At 36.3% G+C, this 22,973-nt stretch overlaps 1 protein-coding gene across 1 annotated transcript; it reads right to left on the bottom strand.

The window, feature by feature from the left end:
• Nucleotides 1-137: 137 nt before the first annotated feature.
• On the bottom strand, nt 138-4,167 carry LOC127075451 (lysine-specific histone demethylase 1 homolog 2). Its single transcript, XM_051016912.1, has 3 exons — nt 4,029-4,167; nt 2,159-3,894; nt 138-1,124 (listed from the first exon to the last, which is right to left on the bottom strand). The coding sequence occupies exons 2-3, from the start codon at nt 3,690-3,692 to the stop codon at nt 397-399; spliced, it is 2,262 nt and encodes a 753-aa protein (XP_050872869.1). The 5' UTR covers nt 3,693-3,894; nt 4,029-4,167; the 3' UTR covers nt 138-396.
• Between the last annotated feature and the right edge of the window lie 18,806 nt (nt 4,168-22,973).

Genomic DNA, 22,973 nt, shown 5'->3' with positions numbered 1-22,973 from the left:
AGTTGAAGATTTGATTTACAATTTTACATTATTTTGAGAAACTAATTTTAGTGTAAAATTGAAAATATTGATGAGAAGTTCAAATGTATGAAACCAGAGAAGTAATGAAAGAAATAATTACCATACAACAAGCAGAATAAAAGAAATGAATTACCATACAACAACATGCAGGGCAAACAAGCCTGTAAAATCCAGTAATGAGTATATCTCTCCTCTATGGGTAACTCTACACGAACATAAAAAGTTTCTATAGATGATATTACACATTTCACTACTTAATTATCTTTCTCCATCCCTAGAAATTTTTTATATGGTTTCAATTTATTAATCTATGACTAGACTATAACCTGCCAACATAACACTCATGATTTCCTATGGACTAATCCCTTCTTTCGATTATGGACTCTTGTTTGATTTATGGAGTCGAGGAGTAAGTTTGCGGTTCCTCTTGCCTTTTCTTGAGGCAGCAATACTGGTGATAACCGAGTTGCCAGCATTAAGAACAGTATTTATACCCATAAACTTCAACCCGAGGTTCTTTGTCAAAAATGACAAGATCTTTTCACCATCTCCAGGAATTTGCTGCATCTGTTGCACCTGTTCACGGGACATAATGGTGTAAAGCTGCAATGGAAACTTTGTGGGATTTGGATAGCAGTTTAATATCTCCTGGTAAATTTCTTCACTACAACCAAAAGTGATCTGCATAATCGCCTTTGACTGCAGATCTTCTGATGAAGAATCAAATACGAAAGCAAACTTCCCAAATTCCATATCAGGCTTCTTGAATAAATTAACCAGGATCACGTTTATTGCTCCTCCATTCTTAGGCAGGGATTTCTTAGGATTAACTTGCTCATTATGGGTTAACTGGTAAATGCGTGAAGCTTCTCTTAAGCCACTCAAGAAAGCGCCATGCATAGTGGCTGGAAACTGCCTACTAGTGGCCTCGCCTGCAAAGAATAGTCTGTTCCCCACATTTTCTGCAAGTATATCATAATCCTTACCAGATGAATGCACACTAACATGAGAGTATGAGCCATAAGAAAGGGGATCAGTTCCCCATCTCGTACAAATTGACTGTATTGGATCAGGCACAGTGATGCCTTTAGCATTAAAAATACCTGTAGTAAAAGATGTAAACAAATCAGAAACTGCCAACCAATTTTTGTATATAGCTCAAATCATGAAATATTTATTATTATCAAAAAAAAAATAGTTGTTAGGTGAAACACAAAAGTGAATAATGACAAAACCCCCGAAACCTACCACCGCGACATTAATTTTAAGGAGACTTCTGGGTTTTTTAAATGATTTCACCATCAAAGCTCAAAAGCATGCAACAGACTGTGATTTCAATTGCCTGCAACAACTATGACACTAACACACAACAATACAAACTCTAGATATTAGTTTGTAATATTGCAATAGGGCTTCTATTACACACTATTTGTAAACTAGGGACCCACCCTTTTTTCTTTTTACCCCTTTTCATCTAGCAATGCACCCAAAAAATGGAAAACTTCCTTTTCTCTCACTTTGCTTCTTCGCTTTTTCTCACTTTCTTTCCATGGAACTGAACATTGTTTTAAACACTTAAATGAAAAACAAATAAACGTAAATAATGAAGGTAAATTCTCAGATACCCATTTGATTCATTTGGTACCCATACCCAACATGATGTGGCCCATTAAATATCAAACTTTTGTCTTACACTAATCAACATAATCAAAATTCTGCTTATTTATAATATTATCTATATATTCAATGTTACACACAGAGATATTTTATTGGTCCACGTAAGTTGGGTACCCATACCCAACCAAAAACTTATGGGTACCACAATGTTAACCAATAATGAATCACTAAATCATGTTATTTATATTGATGATATGAAATCTTGCAATTGCATGCATGTATCATATTTTAGAGCAATATAAGATTCATTTACATGTTACGTTATACAAGCAGCTAATAAGCCGAATCTATCGAATCAAACAATTAAAAACAGCAAATCATGCATCTCTAACAAGTAACACGTAAAACAAGCGAAAAAAGGAAATATGCTAAAGGAAACACCCATGATATTTAATGAACAAACGCAATAGACAAAGCGATTTATTTTTCATAAGTTAGTCAAAAAATAAGTGAGAAGTACCTTTTAGAGTGGTCAAAACCCGATGAAGCAAGATGGATGGATCTGTGGCTTCAAAGTTTTGTGCAGCTTCACCAGCCACCAGTGCAATAAGTGTTGAGCCCCCAGAAACAGTGTGGTAACTGTAAAATAAAAAGAACTCCCCACGATCATGACTATTTTCGTTGAGACATCCAAATGTGTCTGATTCTTCTCCCCAAAACACATGTGGAAAAACCATAGCAACTTTGTTCAGTAGCCCAAAACCCATCCTCTCAATTGATTCCAGCTTTCTTGCAGGTAATTCAGGTTCAAAATGAATAGCCTTCTTTTTCAGAACTCCAAGAGGCACAGTGCATAAGACGTAATCTGCTTGAAAAAGTTGATCTCCAACAATAATCTCAACACCCTCATTCCCATATCTGATAGTGTTGGCAGTCTTCCCATAAAAAATAGGAACCCCTTCGCACATAGCTTTTATCAATCTCCAATTACCTCCAGCAAGAAAACAATGATCACCACCCATTTCATAAGGATCATCCTGATCCCAATGGGCAGCCGAAAGATTTGAAAGACATCCAGCATTTGCATATTCTAAATTCGCAAGATGCCAATTCAACAATTGCTTCTCATCAGTACTTTGAGCCACAGCATATAAAGCCTTGAGTGTCTCCAAGACTGAACCAAGTGAGGTATCACTTGCAAACCCACCCATAATTTTCCTCAACTCCATAACTTTGTCAAGCAACCTATTGAATGCAAATTCAACATTTTTATCTAATTCCTTATCAACCGGATCCCCGTTTGGCTTGTATAAAGGACAATCAACTCTAACTTTATGAAGTGGAAGAGAAAGTTGCCGTGCTAGAACCGCTAAAGGATTAGCATGAATTCCAGTAATAACACTCCCACCAAGATCCACGGCCGCAAACTTACCCTCTTTCCCCATCTTCTGAGTATAAACCCTGCCCCCCGGACGGTTCCTACCTTCCAAAACCATCACCTTATAACCAAACGACAATAGCTGCCTAGCCGCAGCCAACCCAGCAAGGCCAGCACCAATAACAATAACAGTCCCTTCCTTTGCCTCAGGAAACTGGGAAATAAACAACGGCGAAACCCCAAAATTTATATGGCCATTGTATAAAAGATAGTCATAAGCAGAGTTAAGCAAAGGTTCAAACTCATTAGTGACAGTTTCTCTAATCTGTCCCTTTGTCAACCAAATCCTAACATTGTCCCTCCAAAGAGCCAATATATGATTCCTAATAACAATATAATCATTCTGCTCTTTCCCACCCAATTCTTTAACAACCCCAGATCGAATCTCATGCTCAAGCAAAGCATCAATCGGGAAGCCAAGGGAGAAGGCAATCATAGCCTCCGTGTCAGTCTCTTTATTCACATCATATTTGGGTCCCTTCTTCTTCTTCAAACTACTATCCAACTTGTCAAAAAGCTCATCATCGATCATACCCTCATTGTAACTTCGCAAATTAACTTTCTTTCTCAGTGAAACACGCCTGGAAACAGATCCATCTGGATTTGGATATTCCATTATTTGTTCCTAATAAATATAATAACCCTACCCTATCCAATAAACTAAACTGAACTGCCAACCCAATAGTAATCTAATGAACAGATACAAACTATGGTAATGTCGAGCAAATGAAAATACCGTATTAAACAAGAACAATCGAAAGTTGAAAACTATATTACCAAGAGGTTGATGGCACGAGTCGCAGCTCCGAATCGTTCTTCTGTACGGTAAGTAGAAAAAACAAATGTTGAGTAAGCAGTGGTTTGATGAGGAGAGAAATAAATACTAGAAATGAAGTGCAGAAAAGGTAAAAGAGTGAACATTACAACGATTGGAAGGAAAGAGTGTTGTTACCTGAAACCAAACTGCGACTCTCGGAAACCGGTGCGAATAAAATGAAAATGAGGTGTAATTGAATGACGAGAGATTAACTTTATTTATTCTGTCTTTTTTTGGTCGAAGATTCTGTCCTAACAAACAAATATGGTTTTATGTTAATGGGCCTATGGGCTTTTTCAAAACACCGACCAAAATGATACCAATTTTGAAGTTTTTTTTATTTTTTATTTTTTTATTTCAGTCAAACAATAATAAATGTGTTTTATGATTTATTATAATTTGGGTCAACAATAATACGATATTTTTACAATTTTTTATTCTTTTTCTTTTTTTAAAAAATTATTTCTTTAAACAAATTAATAAATAGTATATAGTGTTAGTTGTTTAGAACTTTATTAGGATTGTATTAGGATATTTGATTTTTAAATCAACTTGGAATAAATTAGTATTGGATTTGTGCTCATTTTCATAAAAGACTCAAACATGATTAGTTCATTTGTCTCATTTATTTAAGTGGAGAGGATTAATTTAGGGTTGAGAGAGACATGGAGAAAATAATGATTCAAAAGAGAGAAAAGATGAGAGAAACATATTCTCGTTTTTCTGCAACCAGTCTCACTAAGTCGACGATCCCTAATTCGTTAACCGTCAGATCGAGCTCAAATTTGGAGGACATGTTTGTAACACCTGTATCTAACTTTTGATCGTTCAGAATTTCAAAACAATGTCTATTGAGAGATATCTTCTTTAGACTGAAGCTGCTGAATTGAGTAATTTTTCAATTTTTATATTCTTATTTGTAAGCTAGTTTGCTTTGTGATTTGCGGTTGTTAGCACTAGTTTGTGAATCACTTTAAGACTCTCGTGTACCCTTAATTGATTATAGTGGAGCTATTTCTTTGGTTTGGACAACTCGTAGTTTTTACTCTCATGTTGAGGGGTTTTCCACATTAAAATATTAATGTTCTTTTGTGTCTTTATTTATTCGATTTATCGTCTTATATTTGTTATTGATCCTCAAGGTTCCTACAAGTGTGGAGAATTTTATATTTGTTGCGTATTGGTTTCTTATTGTGTCTTAATTTTTCATCAGAGTGACATCAGAGCTCTTTATTAAGGGTTATTTTACTTGTGTTGCATGATGAAGTCAAATACAAAGATGAAGATGGTATTGTTGAATGATTATAATTACCATTTATGAAAGGACACGATGAAAGACTTACTATTTGTGAAAAATTGCATTTACCAATTTTCGGTTTCGCAAAGCTGGATTTTATGTCTGGTGAGGAATTGGAGTTTGAACGTCAACATGTATGTGGTTTTATTCCAAAATATGTAGAAGATAATATTTATAATCATATTACTAATTAGACACGTGCAAAAACTTTGTGGGAGAAGATAGAGTTCTTGTATGCCTCTAAATCAGGGAATACTAAATTATTCTTGTTGAATAGCTTCATAAGTTTGAAGTATGAGAAAGGAACTTCTATTTTAGATCACTTGAGTGAATTTCAAGGGCTCCTTGATCGGATGTCAGGAATGAGTATCAAATTTGATGATGAACTTTTGAGATTATTTCTATTGTTATCTTTACCAAAATCTTGGAAGACGTTTCAAGTTTCTATTCCAAGTTTTGTTTCTAGAGGTGTTGTTTCTTTGGAAATGGCTAAGGGTGATATTCTTAATGAGGAGATGAGAAAGAAGACATGGGGTTCTTCATCTTAATTCAAGGTACTTTTCACTGAAAATAAGGGAGAAGTCATAAAAAGGAATTGAAGGGTGGTAAAGAGAATAACAGAAGAAAGTCCAAGTCGCGATACAAGAATCTAGAGTGTCATTATTGTCATAAAAAAGGACACATACATAAGTATTTTTATCAGTGGAAAAGAGATAACAAAGGTAAGAAGGGTAAGTCCAAGCAAAGAGACCATGAAGATCATGATGGTGGTCGTTTTACTACTACTACTAGTGATGATCATGTTATTCCCCGTGACCATGAGTCTATTAAACTTGTATCAGACGAGAGCATGTGGATAGTTGACAATGGTGCTACATTTCATGTTACACCAATGAATGATTTTTTCACATCTTATACTTCTAGTGATTTTGGAGTGTTGAAGATGGGTAATGACGATGTATCTAAGGTGATTGGTGTTGGTGATGTTTTCTTTCAAACCAACATGGGAATGAAATTGTTGCTTAGAGGTGTCAAACATCCTTCAAATGTTCGTTTTAATTTGATATATGTGCATATTCTTGATGATTGTGGTTATGACAATCACTTTAGTTATGGAAAGTGGAAACTCAACAAAGGTAACTTGGTTGTGGATTGAGGGGAAAAGTTTTATAAATTGTATTGGACAAAAGCTTTGGTTGCTAGGGACAATGTGAATGCTATCGACATGGAAGCATCTTTGTGGCACCGAAGACTTAGTCATATTAGTGAAAAGGGGATGAATGTTTTGACCAAAAAGAATGATGCTCTTGGATTAAAGAATGTAGATTTGAAGAAATGTTCTCATTGCATGATTGGTAAATAAACTAGAGTAACTTTAAAGAGACATTTCCCCTCAAGGAAGTCAAAGTTGATTCAATTAGTACATTCTGATGTTTGTGGTCCATTAAAGGTGAAATCCTTTAGTGGTGCACTTTATTTTGTTACCTTAATTGATTACTGCTTCAGGAAACTATGGGTTTATGCCTTGAAGACAAAAGATCAAGTGTTAAAAAAGTTCAAAGAATTCCATGCTTTGGTTGAAAGGCAGATAGGGGGAACTTGAATCGTGTTCGTTCTGATAATGGTGGAGAGTATTGCGGAGCATTTGATTCATATCGCACGAAATATGGGATTGTACATGAAAGGCTGTAAGAACAAAGTTGGTTCTACAATATATCTCTAAGATTTTGATGATAACAAAGGATGAAACAAAAATGGTACTCTAACGATATTTTTTCTTAGTGTGCAGGACTCTGACCATTTATGCAGGACTCTGACCATACATCAGATAGAAAATTACATCAGATATAAAATATTTGATGATCATATGCCACTCAGAAAGGATGCGTCCAGAAGGTTCTGATTCTGATCAACGCAGATACCAGCGCAACATTAAGAAGTCAGAAGCTCCGATAAAAGACTACTAAATCCAGACTCTGATACTAAAGAAGTCTAGAGCATTGAGAAGCTCTGAAGGGGTTATACATAATCATTCTCTGAAGACAAACTCAGATATATCAAGACTCCGACGTAAACTCATCAGTCCAAAACGTGTAACCGAAAAAAATCTTAATATGGAAAGAAAGTATTTTAAGAAGGGAATAATGAGGCGTGCAAAACTGTTTTAGAAAGAAACAAGGAGAGTAATGACATTAATCATTCTTCAATGACCAAGATTCTGTCTTCACTCCAACGGTCCTTCACAACCACTATATAAAGAGCGAAATACTTCACAAGAGAACATACCTTAGACACACAAGAAATCTCATTCATCCTCTCTCATTTTTTTCACGAGCTGCTGCTCTTACGTGAAAAGCTATTGCTCTTATAATTCTGTAATATTTGCTTTTTGTTATAAGCACTTTACATTACAATTTACTCTTGCTTGAACTACTTCCTCAAGTGACTTTGCGCAGTCTGAATACTTGAGAGGGCTGAGAGATTATTCTCTTAGACGTTTGGTTGTGTAATCTTTCAAGATTAGTGGATTAAGTTCTTTTTGAAGGCGAAATCACCTTGGTCGGGTGGACTGGAGTAGCTTTGAATTTCAAGCAAACCAGTATAAAATTTTGTGTCATTTCCTTTTTATTCTGTGTGTGTCTGATTTCTGAAAAAGTTTTTTATTTCCAAAACAATTCAAACCCCCTTTCTTGTTTTTCTCAACCTTCAATTGGTATCAGAGCCACGACTCTGTTATTGATTTTCTAATCTAACAATTAACAGTGTAGAGAGATCCAGCGTGAGAAAAACTATGGCCAACACCAATGAAAGAGATAGTTACAATGTTAACCCTCCAATCTTTGATGGAGAAAATTTTGATTACTGGAAAGACAAAATTGAAAGTTTCTTTCTGGGCTACGACGTTGATCTATGGGATATTGTCACAATTGGCTACACACCACCTATGACAGACGTTGGCGTTGCTATTCCCAGAAGTAGAATGTCAGATGATCAGAAGCGTGAATTCAAAAACCATCACAAAGCCAGAACGATACTACTCAATGCTATTTCCTACAATGAATATGAAAAGATCACCAATAGGGAAACAACTAGAGAAATACTTGACTCCCTGAGGATGACTCATGAAGGAAATTCTCAAGTCAAAGAAACAAAGGCTCTGGCTCTAATCCAGAAATATGAAGCCTTCAAAATGGAGGACGATGAAGCTGTAGAGGTAATGTTTTCTAGATTTCAAACTTTAATTGCAGGACTCAAAGTGATGGATAAAGGATACACAACTGTGAATCATGTCAAAAAGATTGTTAGAAGCTTGCCAAAGAAATGGAGACCCATGGTCACAACTTTAAAGTTATCAAAGGATCTGAACAATATCAGCCTTGAGGAACTCGTTAGTTCACTCATAAGCCATGAGATAGAACTGGAGGAAGATGAACCTCAAAAGAAGATCAAGTCTGTAACACTAAAGTCCAGATCCGAAAGATGCAAACCAGATAGAAACAAAGCCTTCCAGGCTGAAGAAGAAGACAATGATGACTCTGAGAAGGAAGACTCTGACGACGAAGAAGAATTATCCCTTTTAACTAGAAGAGTAAAGCAACTATGGAGAAAAAGGAACAATAACTTCAGAAGACCAAGACCCAAGGGGGATCGATCAGAATCAACTTCCAGAGGTAAGTCAAACAAAGATATAACATGCTATGAATGTAAGGAAATAGGTCATTACAGAAATGAATGTCCCAAGTTGAAGAAATAAAGCTCTAGAAAAGAAAATTTCAAGAAAAGTTCATTCAAAACTAAAAAGGGACTGATGGCCACCTGGGACGACAGTGGATCTGATTCCTTAGAATCAGACTCTGAAGAACAGGCAAATGTTGCACTCATAGCTACCACCTCCAGAAATACATCAGATGGAGAATCTGAGTCTGAAGAGGTATTTTCTGATCTTTCTCGCTCTAACCTTGAATCATGCCTTTCTGAAACTCTAAACTCATATTAGAAACTTAAACAAAAATTTAAAGCTATAAAATAGGTTCTTGAAGAAACCATCGAAGAATGTGGTAAACTTGAGATGACAATTTCAGAACTAAAAGATGAAAACCGAACTTTGATATTAGAAAGAGACTCCACAAATAAACAATGTTTAAAACTTGAAGAAGCGTTATCTCAAGCTCCACAAACTTCGAACACAGTAATTTATGAATATGAAAAATCTTTTCAAATGTTTCTGAAAAATGGGATAGAGAGAAGCAAAATGGCATCCATGATTTATGGAGTAAGTCATAATAATAAAAGAGGAATATGGTATGACCCCAGTGAAGATAAATCTTCCACAAGTGACAAACCTAAATCTCCGTTTTCTTATCACTGCACACATACACAAGCACAACGTTTTGATAATGCTAGAAAACCTAAAGTTCTAAGAAACTTTGGGAAAACTAATCATAAAGGACCCAAAAGATTCTGGGTACCAAAGGATAAGATTGTTTATGTTGCAGATATCTTATGCAGCAGAGTTAAGACACCAGTCATGGTACCTGGACTCTGGATGCTCGCGACACATGACAGGAAGAAAGTATATGTTCCAAAGCCTGGAACTTAAAGATACTGGCTTCGTAGGTTTCGGAGGAAATCGGAAAGGAAGGATCAGAGGCTCCATAAATATTGGTAATGGAACTCTTCCCTCTATATCTGATGTTCTCTATGTAGAAGTATTAATGCATAACCTGTTATCAATAAATCAATTAAGTGATAACGGCTATGATGTAATCTTCAATCAAAAAACATGTAAAGCAATTAATCAGAACAATGGAACAGTCCTATTCACTGGCAAGAGGAAAAATAATATTTACAAAATAAATCTTTCAGACTTAAAAGAACAAAATGTAAAATGTCTGATGTCTATTCATGAAGAGCAATGGGTATGACATAGACGCTTGGGCTACATTAGCATGAGAAAACTCTCTCAGCTAAATAAAATCGAGTTAGTCAGAGGTCTACCCAAGCTGAAGTATTCTTCAGATTCTCTATGTGAGGCATGTCAGAAAGGGGAAATTTCTAAAACATCTTTTAAAAAGAAAAATATTGTTTCCACCTTTAAGCCTCTAGAACTTCTTCACATTGACCTGTTTGGACCTGTTAAAACAACATCAGTCAATGGAAAGAAATATGGACTAGTTATTGTTGATGATTTTAGTCGCTGGACATGGGTAAAATTCCTAAAGCACAAGAGTGAGTCTCACTCTGTATTCACTAGCTTCTGTTCCAAAGTGCAAAATAAATTTGACTCCAAAATCATCAGAGTCAGAAGTGATCATGGTGGAGAATTTGAAAATAATTTTTTTGAAAAACTATTCGATTCTAATGGAATATCCCATGATTTCTCCTCTCCTAGAACTCCATAACAAAATGGAGTTGTAGAAAGGAAGAATAGGACACTCCAAGAGACGGCCAGAACCATGATCAATGAAAAAAATATGGCTAAGCACTTTTGGGCTGAAGCAGTAAATACAACGTGTTATATTCATAATAGAATCTCTATAATACATATTCTGGAGAAGACTCCCTATGAACTGTGTAAGGGAAGAAAACCCAACATTTCCTATTTTCATCCTTTTGGATACTCTTGCTTTATTCTGAATACTAATGAACATCTGAACAAGTTTGATTCAAAAGCACAAAAATGTATTATGTTAGGATACTCAGAACACTCTAAAGGCTACAAAGTATACAACACAGAAACCAAAATTGTGGAAGAATCAATTCATGTTAGATTTGATGATAAACTTGACCCTGAAAAGTCAAAGCTAGTTGAGAAACTTAAAGATCTGGAGATTACTCTTGCAGGTTCTGACGAAAAGACCAAAGCACCAAAAGTATCTGATAAACAAAGTCCAGATGCAACTAAAGCCTCAACTATCCATAAGAAATCAAGAAGCCGCCCCAACATCTCTGAAGATTTGATTCTGGGAAACAAGGATGAACCTGTCCGAACTATGTCAACATTCAAGGTACCTGAAGAAATCCTTCTAGGACTAGTATCTCTGATTGAGCCTACTTCCTGTGATGAGGCACTTCAAGACAACAATTGGTTTCTAGCTATGAAAGAAAAGCTATATCAATTCTCAAAGAATGACGTCTGGGAACTTGTTCCAAAGCCTAAAGGAACTCACATTATTGGAACCAGATGGGTGTTCAGAAACAAACTGAACGAAAAAGGAGAAGTTGTCAGAAATAAAGCTCGACTGGTGGCACAAGGGTACAGTCAACAAGAAGGCATTGACTACAACGAAACCTTTGCCCCAATCGCCAGGTTAGAATCTATTCGCTTACTTGTTTCATTTGCTGTAAATCACTCAATCAAACTATATCAAATGGATGTCAAGAGTGCATTTCTTAATGGTTATATATCAGAAGAAGTGTATGTCAATCAACCTCCAGGTTTTGAAAACTCCAGTTGTCCAAAACATGTTTTTAAACTTAAGAAATCATTATACGGTTTAAAACAAGCTCCTAGAGCTTGGTATGAAAGACAAAGCAATTTTCTTCTGGACCATGACTTTATTAGAGGAAAAGTTGACTCTACACTCTTCTGTAAAAACATTAGTAATGACCTCATGATATGCTAGATATATGTTGATGACATTATTTTTGGTTCAACTAATCCTTCTGTATGTCAAGAATTCTCTGAGCTAATGCAGGAAGAATTTGAAATGAGCTTAATGCAAGAACTGAGGTTCTTTCTAGGAATTCAAATCAATCAAGCTTCAGAAGCTACCTACGTTCATCAAAGTAAACACATAAAAGACATTCTGAAGAAATTCGAAATGGCGGAATACAAACCTGCTAAGACACCTATGCATCCAACTTGCATTCTAGAAAAAGAAGAAGTTAGCCAGAAGGTTTGTCAGAAGCTCTATCGTGGTATGATAGGTTCTCTTCTCTATTTGACTGCTACACGTCCTGATATTCTATTTAGTGTATGTCTCTGTGCCAGATTCTAATCATATCCTAGAGAATCTCATTTAACAATTGTTAAAAGAATACTCAGGTATCTGAAAGGAACCCCTAACATGGGCCTGATGTATGAGAAAACATCAAAGTATAGACTTTCTGGTTACTGTGATGCAGATTACACAAGAGGCAGAATGGAACGTAAAAGTACATCTGGGAACTGTCAGTTCTTGGGAAAGAATCTGATATCCTGGGCCAGCAAAAGGCAATCAACCATAGCTCTGTCCATTGCAAAAGCAGAATATATTTCAGCATCACTATGCACTACTCAGATTTTCTGGATGAAGAATCAACTAGAAGATCTTAAGATCTTTGAGAGTAACATTCCTATCTTCTGTGACAATATTGCCGCCATCTGTTTAAGTAAGAATCCTATTTTGCATTCCAGAGCTAAACACATAGAAATAAAACATCATTTCATTAGAGACTATGTTCAGAAAGGGGTAATAACATTAAAATTTATTGATACAGACCATCAATGGGCTGATATTTTTACCAAACCTCTGGCTGAAGATAAATTCTCTTTTATCTTGAAAAATCTAAACATTCAAAATTGTTCAGAATGAAATGTGCCTCTGAAATAGCAAAATAAGACTCTGAAGTAAACACCTGGATTCTGTATCTGACTCTGATGCTACTACCAGTTAGAAGTCATCTGAGTTAGAAATCTTCAGGATCCAACCCTTTGGTATTCCTGAAGATCAGATAAAGCAACATGTGGTACATCTTGCGTCTGACCTTGGAACTTCTAGACAACTGTCTAGCAGAAATCAAGAAACAAATTCTTGATATCTCCTCGAGCAGTGTGCTGATTTGAGGATTAGACCTTCATCATGGGCTGTAATCATTCTTCTCTAAACGTGCTTACTTGGTTAACGTGCTGCATTCAATTTCTTAGTTGTTAAACTCACTCTCTATTGTCGTTTGGCATGCACCCTAAATGTGTATATATTCATTTCACAAACTACACTTGCCCACTTTCACACTCACGACCTCACAAAACCCTCTCTCTCAGTTCTTCATCTCCTTCAAAGGATTTCTTCCGTCTTCATCAAAGTTCTTCAAACATTCATCACCCTCAATTGTTCTTCATGGATTCTCAGTGTAGCGGGAAATTCATGATCATTAAGCTATTGACAAGCTAAAGATCAATTAACTAGAGTCGCCACCGTGATTTTATTGTTTCCAAGGGAAAAGGGAAAAAATGCGAACAAAACCCAAATAGTAAGAAGTTTTCAAATAAAAACTAATAAAAGTCAGAGATCACAGGTAAGGGGGTTGGTTACACAGAGGAAAGGTGTTAGCACCCAAAGTATCCTAGGTACTCCTAGGGAGCCCTTTTGGTGTGCATATGTAATTTTGTACAAAGTGGTGTTTACAAACAAATAGAATGAGGGGATGAGAAAATAATTCATTAATTATATTTTTGTGTTTGACAAGACCTTCGGCCTTGTGCCTACATACCAACATATAAATGAGGGATCAAAACCTCGTAGTTCGTGCTATAAATTTCAAAGCGAGTATGTTGGTTTTAACAAAATTTAATTTGCAAGGCACAAAGGCCTGAAAATGATTTGAATGAGTTAGTTCTTTTTGGGTTTTTTGAAAGTTTAAGTCAAGTATAGTTAAGTTTATTTACAAGTTTGATTTACGAAAATAAGTTTGAAAATGCAATGGCATAAGGCCAAAGTTTTTACCTTTTTGTAAAAGTGGTCAAAGTTTAGAACAAAATAATTCACACAATTTTGAAAATGGAGGGAGAGATTTTGAAATTAAAGAAATGGGGAGAAGATGGAGAGACTACCCTAGATACAAGAAATTTAAAAGTTTAAAGTTGAAAAGATCTGACCAAATGGGAGCAATCCAATAGACAAGTATGTCAATAGAAACCCAGAATTTCCTTGGACTTTTTAGAATCAAGCAACATACAAATGCACAATTATATCAATCTTGAAGAGCAAAGGCATCAAATAAATATGGCCTCATCCAAGCTTATCCACTTCAATGATCTTCTTTAGAATAGCCTATGTAGCAGATGAAATCCACAAGTCACAGGTTCAACATAACAGCTTAACAAGGATCAATGTTGCAGATGAATTTGGAGAGATCTAAAATGATGTATCAGATGAATTCAAACTTGCAAGTACTAGGTTCTCTCAACAAATTGGCATTGGCCACGTCCATTAGCAAAGGAATGTTGCCTAAACTCTAAGTCCAATTGGGGAGATCAAAACAACAGTCCACTCAAATTGTCTTTTAGGGTTTTTGTTATTATTATGTGCATTAATGGTCAAAGACCAATCAAACAAACAAGGCAACAAAGTATATCACACAATATGGTCCAAGTGGACAAAGTGAAAATTGCATAAACATAAACAATTAGAATGATATGTATAATGGCAAATGATAATAAAAAATAAATTGCATTGAAATTAAGAGCTTGAAAGTAAAGGTTAATGGTTAGTAAGTTAATAGTTAGTTTTGTTTTGCTTTTGATTTCAAGACATTCTTTGGGGAACACCCAACCCACTTGCCACAAGCATGAATCCTTGAACCAAAACATCTTCCAAAGGAAGGAAAGAAGGCCAAGTTTCCACACAATACCATGGAAGAGGGGAGACTTACAATCTCACTAATTAGAATGCTTATGCCTTTTGTGTCACAAATTTAGCGCTATGTTAAGCAATCGTAATTGGACTTATGTAGAAGTCACAACTATTTGAGGCCGGGCAATAAACTTTTGGTGTTAATGCATGTTGGAGACATAGTATTGAGAACTATGCTCATTATGTTGGTGTAAGCCCTAGAGGCCAATACTTTTGGTACTTGTATCGAATTATTTATTAATAATAAAAGGCATTTTCTTTATTATGGTTGATTAATAAAGTCCCTGGAATAGATAGTCCGTTTAATGTATTAAGTGTGACTTAATCATGAGAACACATTAAACATAAGGACACTATTCTTAAAGTATCCGTAGTCGAGCTTTAGTGTGAAGTGGGATAACATTAAAGCATTAAGACTATTATGTTTGTAGACTGATGATCACATCTCATGGATCATGGATAAAGAGTTATCAAGTCTTAAACATAGGTATGAATATTAGGAGTAATATTTATACCGGATTGACCTGCTATGAGAATACTATATAGAAAGTTATGCAATGTGTCATAAGTTATTCTCATGGTGATAATAGTGTATACCACTCTTCGACCTGAAACCACTATGGATCCTAGATGTAGAGTCGAGTGCTTTATTGCTGATCCAACGTTGTCCGTAACTGGATAACCATAAAGACAGTTGATGGGTACTCCACGAAGCATGCTGAGGGACATGAGTGTCCTAGATGGAATTTGCCAATCCTGCGTAACAGGATAAATGTCTATGGGCCCGATATTGAACTGGACAAGGGTGACACGGTCTATACCTTGTGTTCAATATAGACATAAGGGCAAAGGGGTAATTATACACATAATTATTATCACAGGAGGTTTTGTCATATCACATGACATTTTCGTGACTTGGGTAGCAGTGATGTGTTGCTAGATACCGCTCACTGTTTATTATGTTAAATGCGTGATTTAATATAATTGCCAATGTCGCGAAAACCTATACGGTCACACACAAAGGACGGATTGATGAGAGATAGAGTAACTAAGGAACACCGTAAGGTACGGTGCACTTAAGTGGGAGACGAAATATGGTAAGGTACCAAATACTTAAGTGATTTTGGGCATATTATAAGATATGGGCCAAAATACACTTAAGTGGGCCTTTTAGCTTGAAGCCCACACAAGTGGTTCTATAAATAGAACCCCTTGGGTAGAAGCATTGTCACTCCAATCCACTCAGACAGAAATTCAAGTAGAGACTTGGAATTTTGTTTCCCTCTTTCTCTCACTCAAAGCCTTCATTCATAACAGCTAGCACTGCGATTGAAGGAATCCGTTCGTGTGGACTGAGTAGAGACGTTGTCATCGTTCAACGTTCGTGATCGCCCCGTGGATCTGTATCAAAGGTTTTGATCATTATCAGAAATCTGCACCAAAGGTTTGAATCGCCACAAGAGGTAACGATTCTATCACTGATCATGCCCATTCGTAAGGATCACTAAATGGAGAAATTTTTAAATTCCGCTGCGCCATGGATGGCAATTCTCCTACAGTGGTATCAGAGCCACTTACGAAACCATGAATCTGATATTTGTTTTTATTATGTAATAATATGATTAAAGACAAAATGAATCAAAGGTTAAATTGAGACCGATCAAGTTACATATATGTGATATATGTAATCCTGATGCAAAATACATTATATATGATATAGTGTTCTCGTTTCGTTCATTCAAACCCTCGATGATTGTTTTCCTTTGAGCGATCAATGGTCGTTTGCTTCTTGATCCGACATTTGTATGGTGAAGCAATGACGTGTTGATCAATCATACTAAATTAACAATCGAGATGTGTTTGACAGTCTGAAATTGGTGCATCAGGGTTAGTGACGGCACAAGGGTTGTGTTGTCAGAGAGTTATGCGATTGGGGTTTGACTGCACAAGAGTTGTGCTTTCTAAACACTTTTTGGAACAGTGTTAACCGGTTAACGCATATGGTTAACCGGTTAACGCAATGCGAAATTAAATTTTTTTGAGTTTTTAACAGTGTTAACCGATTAACGCATTTGGTTAACCGGTTAACGCAAGGCAAAAACATTTTTTTTTTAGATTTCAAACAGTGTTAACCGGTTAACGCATATGGTTAACCGGTTAACGTAAGGAAATTTTCACCCATTCGGCTAACTCAGTGCTTTAAAAGTGTCAAGTGTTGATAGGAAAAGCGACATCGATTTTAAATGAATTGTTCATTAAAATGTGATGATCGGTCGTCGAAATTTAATTTGATTTTAATTAATTAAAGGAATTAATAATAATAATAAAGTGTTTATTATTGTCTTGTGGTGATCGGTTATGGCCTTAGTTTTCCTTTATTCTGCTTTGGATTTTAAAATACGACCTGCGTGTCGTGCCTCTCTCTTAATCTCCCAAATGTAACTTCTTTTCTCATCTCACTCCCTCGTATGTAAAACGAGTTTCTTTCATGTAATGTAATGATATGAAGAAAGCAAAGAAGTCAGTGCCAAAGGAGGACAACCTTGAAGATCTTGCTTGGAGAAGCTTAGATCGTTGTAGGTTAGCTTATGTTCTCTCATTGGCTTGGGAGAACAACTGCGCTAGGGGCCATAACTGTTTCATTATGTATGTATGTATATTGATGCATGTGAATGTATGTTGATGCATGTGAGAGACGGTTTATATGATAAACAAGCCGGTGAGATCAGAAAAATTGCAATTCCCTCAAATTAAATATTAAGTTTATGCTTTCCAAGTTTTAACACTCATCAAGACTAGTAATGGATAATGTAGGTTTCGCCTACGCGAGGTGCATGATCTATATATTAGTAAGGTGCGATGGGATAATTGTAATATCCAACTGTTAAAACAATGGGTCAAACTTAACTAAACAAATTATGAGAATATTATATATGTTTGCTTTCCAATTTTTAGCACTCATCAAGACTGGTATCGAATAATGTAGGTTTCGCCTACGCGAGGTGCATGTTTTGTATTAGTTAAGGTGCGATGGGATAATTGTAATATCCAACTGCTAAAACGATGAGTCAAACTTGATTATAATTTTCTTATATATGTTTAGAAGCAAGAGTTGGGAATAATCCATATGATGGATTGGAATAAGGAGTTATTCACCCAATTGAAATTTTCGAGAGTTGTATGAGATACAATTGGAAGGAGTTCCTACCTAAATAACCTAGTTTTGTGTAATCCGCCTACGCGGACTTAGAACGAAGTGAAATATGGATCTCGACCCACTAGAAAATCTTCCAACGGGATTTTCTGAATCAAATGATGAGGGTCATTTGTTTTGAGTAAAATAGTGGGAGCATATTTAGTTAAAGGCCTAATTGAATATGTCACTGATACTTATATTTTCATTAATCCTTATGTAGATTACCATGACAGCAAACACCTCTAACAACATCCTGCGATCAATCCTTGATAAGGAAAAATTGTCTGGGACAAATTTTCTGGATTGGCACCGAAACCTGAGGATTGTCCTCAAACATGATAAAAAGCTGTATGTCTTGGAGACACCTGTTCCTGAAGAGGAACCTCCTAGTTCTGCACCTAAGGCAGAAAGAGATGCTTATAAGAAGCATGTCGATGATGCCAATGAAACTGCTTGTCTCATGCTGGCTACCATGAACTCAGAATTGCAAAAGCAACATGAGAACATGTCAGCGTTCGATATGATCGAACACCTGAAGTTGCTCTATCAAGAGCAAGCAACGCATGAGAGGTTTGAAGTTTCAAAAGCCCTTTTTCAAAGCAAGTTAGCTGAGGGAGCCCCTGTAGGTCCCCATGTACTCAAGATGATTGGGTATGTGGAAAACCTTGAGAGATTGGGTTTTCCCCTCGAAAAAGAACTTGCAACTGATTTGATCTTGCAATCGTTGCCAGATAGTTTCAGTCAATTTGTCTTAAATTTCAATATGATTGATATGGACAAATCTCTTCCTGAACTGCTCGCCATGTTAAGAACTGCCGAGCAGAATCTGAAGTCAAAAGGGAAGTCCATTCTGATGATCGGAAATGGAAAGAGACAGAACAAAAGGCCCACTAAGCAGAGTGATAAGGGGAAGGGCAAGGAAGTTGCCAATCCCAGATCCACTGCTGCTTTGAAGCCTAGTGGAGGCATAGCAAAAGAAGGCACCTGCTTCCATTGCGGTAAGACCGGACACTGGAAGAGGAACTGCCCAAAGTACCTGGAAGATAAGAAGAATGGAGTAGAGACTTCAACTTCAGGTATTTTTGTTATTAATTTATCTACTTCTGCATCATGGGTATTAGATACTGGATGCGGTTCTCACATTTGTACAAATGTGCAGGAACTAAAAAGGAGTAGAGATTTGGCAAAAGGTGAAGTCGACCTACGAGTTGGCTATGGAGCAAAGGTTGCTGCTTTAGCCGTAGGAACTTTTGTATTGACTTTACCTAGTGGTTTAATAATTCATTTAGAGAACTGTTATTATGTACCTGCAATTAGCAGGAATATTATTTCCATTACTTGTTTGGACAATTTTGGTTTTTCATTTATAATAAAGAACAATTGTTGCTCAATTTATTTGAATGATATATTCTATGCTACTGCACAAATGAACAATGGACTATATGTCCTTGATCTTGAAATGCCTATTAATAACATTAATACAAAAGGGTGAAACCTAACGAGTTAAAAACCAACTAGGTAAGAATATTAAAACTCTTCGATCAGATCAAAGTGATGAGTATTTAATCCAAGAGTTTGATGACCATCTGAAAGAGTGTGGGATCCTATCCCAACTTACTCCTCCTGGAACATCCCAATGGAAGGGTGTATCTGAGAGAAGAAATCGAACCTTGTTGGACATGGTCCGATCCATGATGAGTCACACCAATCTTCCAAACTCCTTTTGAGGACATACACCATTGACATCAGCTTACACACTTAACCGTGTTCCATCCAAAAGGTTGAAAAGACACCATATGAGATATGGAGTGGTAAGAGACCACATATGTCTTACATGAAGATTTGGGGTTGTGAAGTTTATGTGAAACGACAAATTTCAACTAAGCTTGAGCCCAAATCTGACAAATGCTTATTTGTGGGGTATCCTAAAGAAACAAGAGGATATTATTTCTACAATCCTTCTGAGGGCAAAATGTTTGTCGCTCGAACTTGAGTTTTCCTAGAAAGGGATTTTATTTCCAAAGGAATCAGTGGGAGGAAAGTAGAACTTGAAGAAATTCAAGAATCACAAAGTATCGATACACCTATGGAGGAATTAGAGCAGGAAACACAAGTAGTTGTGTAAGAGCAACCTGCTCAAAAAGAACAAGACCAGTGTAGGTCAGGCAGGATACGTCACCTACCTGAGATATATGGATATCTGATCAAGGTGATGTATTACTCATGGATCAAGATGAGCCTGTGACCTACTCATGGAATCTTCGTTTTGATGAAACAGTAAAACTGTATGGATTCATCAAGAACGAAGATGAGACTTGTGTCTACAAGAAGGTTAGTGGGAGCATGATCGTATTCCTGGTATTATATGTAGATGACATATTACTCATTGGAATCGATATCCCTACCCTGCAACAAGTAAAGTCTTGGTTGGGGAAATGCTTTTCTATGAAGGACCTAGGTGAAGCAGCCTATATATTAGGAATCAGAATCTATAGAGATAGATCACAAAACTGCTTAGCCTAAGTCAGAGTACATACATAGACAAAGTGCTGAGACGCTTTAATATGAATGATTCCAATCTGGTTATGTGTTTTGCTTAAAATGGTGGCACTGTGAGCTTGAAAAGTTCAACGCAAGATGCAGTTGCTGATTCTACAACTGAGGCCGAGTATATTGTTGCCTTAAGTGCAACAAAGGAAGCTGTTTGGATCAATAAACTTGGCATAGTCCTTAGAGTTGTGGATCCCATTGGTCTCTATTATGATAATAATGGTGTTATCGCACAAGCTAAGGAGCCTAGATCTCACCAATGATCCAAACACATACTTAGGCGTTGTGCGAAAATATGTAAAGTACCTACACTTGACAATATAGCTGACCCACTGACAAAGCCTCTTGCGCAGCAGAATCATGATGGCCATACTAGATCAATGGGCATATGGGGTATGTCTGATTGGCTCTAGTGCTAGTGGGAGATTGTTGGTGTAAGCCCTAGAGGCCAATACTTTTGGTACTTGTATCGAATTATTTATTAATAATAAAAGGCATTTTCTTTATTATGGTTGATTAATAAAGTCCCTGGAATAGATAGTCCGTTTAATGTATTAAGTGTGACTTAATCATGAGAACACATTAAACATAAGGACACTATTCTTAAAGTATCCGTAGTCGAGCTTTAGTGTGAAGTGGGATAACATTAAAGCATTAAGACTATTATGTTTGTAGACTGATGATCACATCTCATGGATCATGGATAAAGAGTTATCAAGTCTTAAACATAGGTATGAATATTAGGAGCAATATTTATACCGGATTGACCCGCTATGAGAATACTATATAGAAAGTTATGCAATGTGTCATAAGTTATTCTCATGGTGATAATAGTGTATACCACTCTTCGACCTGAAACCACTGTGGATCCTAGATGTAGAGTCGAGTGCTTTATTGCTGATCCAACGTTGTCCGTAACTGGATAACCATAAAGACAGTTGATGGGTACTCCACGAAGCATGCTGAGGGACATGAGTGTCCTAGATGGAATTTGCCAATCCTGTGTAACAGGATAAATGTCTATGGGCCCAATATTGAACTGGACAAGGGTGACACGGTCTATACCTTGTGTTCAATATAGACATAAGGGCAAAGGGGTAATTATACACATAATTATTATCACAGGAGGTTTTGTCAGATCACATGACATTTTCGTGACTTGGGTAGCAGTGATGTGTTGCTAGATACCGCTCACTATTTATTATGTTAAATGCGTGATTTAATATAATTGCCAACGTCGCGAAAACCTATAGGGTCACACACAAAGGACGGATTGATGAGAGATAGAGTAACTAAGGAACACCGTAAGGTACGATGCACTTAAGTGGGAGACGAAATATGGTAAGGTACCAAATACTTAAGTGATTTTGGGCATATTATAAGATATGGGCCAAAATACACTTAAGTGGGCCTTTTAGCTTGAAGCCCACACAAGTGGTTCTATAAATAGAACCCCTTGGGTAGAAGCATTGTCACTCCAATCCACTCAGACTGAAATTCAAGTAGAGACTTGGAATTTTGTTTCCCTCTTTCTCTCACTCAAAGCCTTCATTCATAACAGCTAGCACTGCGATTGAAGGAATCCGTTCGTGTGGACTGAGTAGAGACGTTGTCATTGTTCAACGTTCGTGATCGCCCCGTGGATCTGTATCAAAGGTTTTGATCATTATCAGAAATCTGCACCAAAGGTTTGAATCGCCACAAGAGGTAACGATTCTATCACTGATCATGCCCATTCATAAGGATCACTAAATGGAGAAATTTTTAAATTCCGCTGCGCCATGGATGGCAATTCTCCTACACATTAAACATACCACGCACAAAAATATGCAAAGGTGTGGCCTAATCTCATCCATACTCATGTTAATCTTTCAATCAACTAACATTAGGACTTAGAGATGTCATTGGCCAATTGAAATGAATGGGTGAAGAAGGGGAATTTGATGAAGAGGGAAAGGGATGAATGAGATCACAAATTGGTCAAAGGAGGAGTTTTACCAAATTAATATTATTCATTCATTTTGGGAGATGGAATGTACATTCCATCAATCCCCTAAATCAAATTATATTAACTTGACAAAGTCAAATCAACCTTGATCAAGGCCCAATCAACAAAGGAGAAACTCAAATAAGTCAATTCAAATGGTCAACACAATTAAAATGGCATTTATTCAATTAAAAGTATTAAAATAATACATTAAATTCAAATATATTTTGTCCAAATCCTAAAATCACATCAAAACACCAAATAAATGGCCATGTGATTTATCATAGGTCAAACAAGGTCAAAGGACCTTGGATAAAAAATTTCATAATTTTTGGACACTTAAAAATATTTTTAAACAATTAAAAACAAATGAAAAATCAATTAATTCATGAAAAATATTAATAATGATCCAAAAAATAATTTTAATTCAGAA

The sequence above is a fragment of the Lathyrus oleraceus genome, chromosome 4 (assembly GCF_024323335.1).
Source record: "Lathyrus oleraceus cultivar Zhongwan6 chromosome 4, CAAS_Psat_ZW6_1.0, whole genome shotgun sequence".
NCBI lineage: Eukaryota > Viridiplantae > Streptophyta > Magnoliopsida > Fabales > Fabaceae > Lathyrus > Lathyrus oleraceus.
Note: the sequence above shows the minus strand (reverse complement) of the source record. Positions and strands in the feature narration are given on the sequence as shown.

Bases quoted from the DNA above. Each gene is read 5' to 3' on its own strand.
- LOC127075451 (XM_051016912.1), bottom strand. From the start codon at position 3,692: ATGGAATATCCAAATCCAGATGGATCTGTTTCCAGGCGTGTTTCACTG. The intron at 1,125-2,158 runs GTACTTCTCACT...CTTTTACTACAG, and splicing joins GGTTTTGACCACTCTAAAAG to GTATTTTTAATGCTAAAGGC.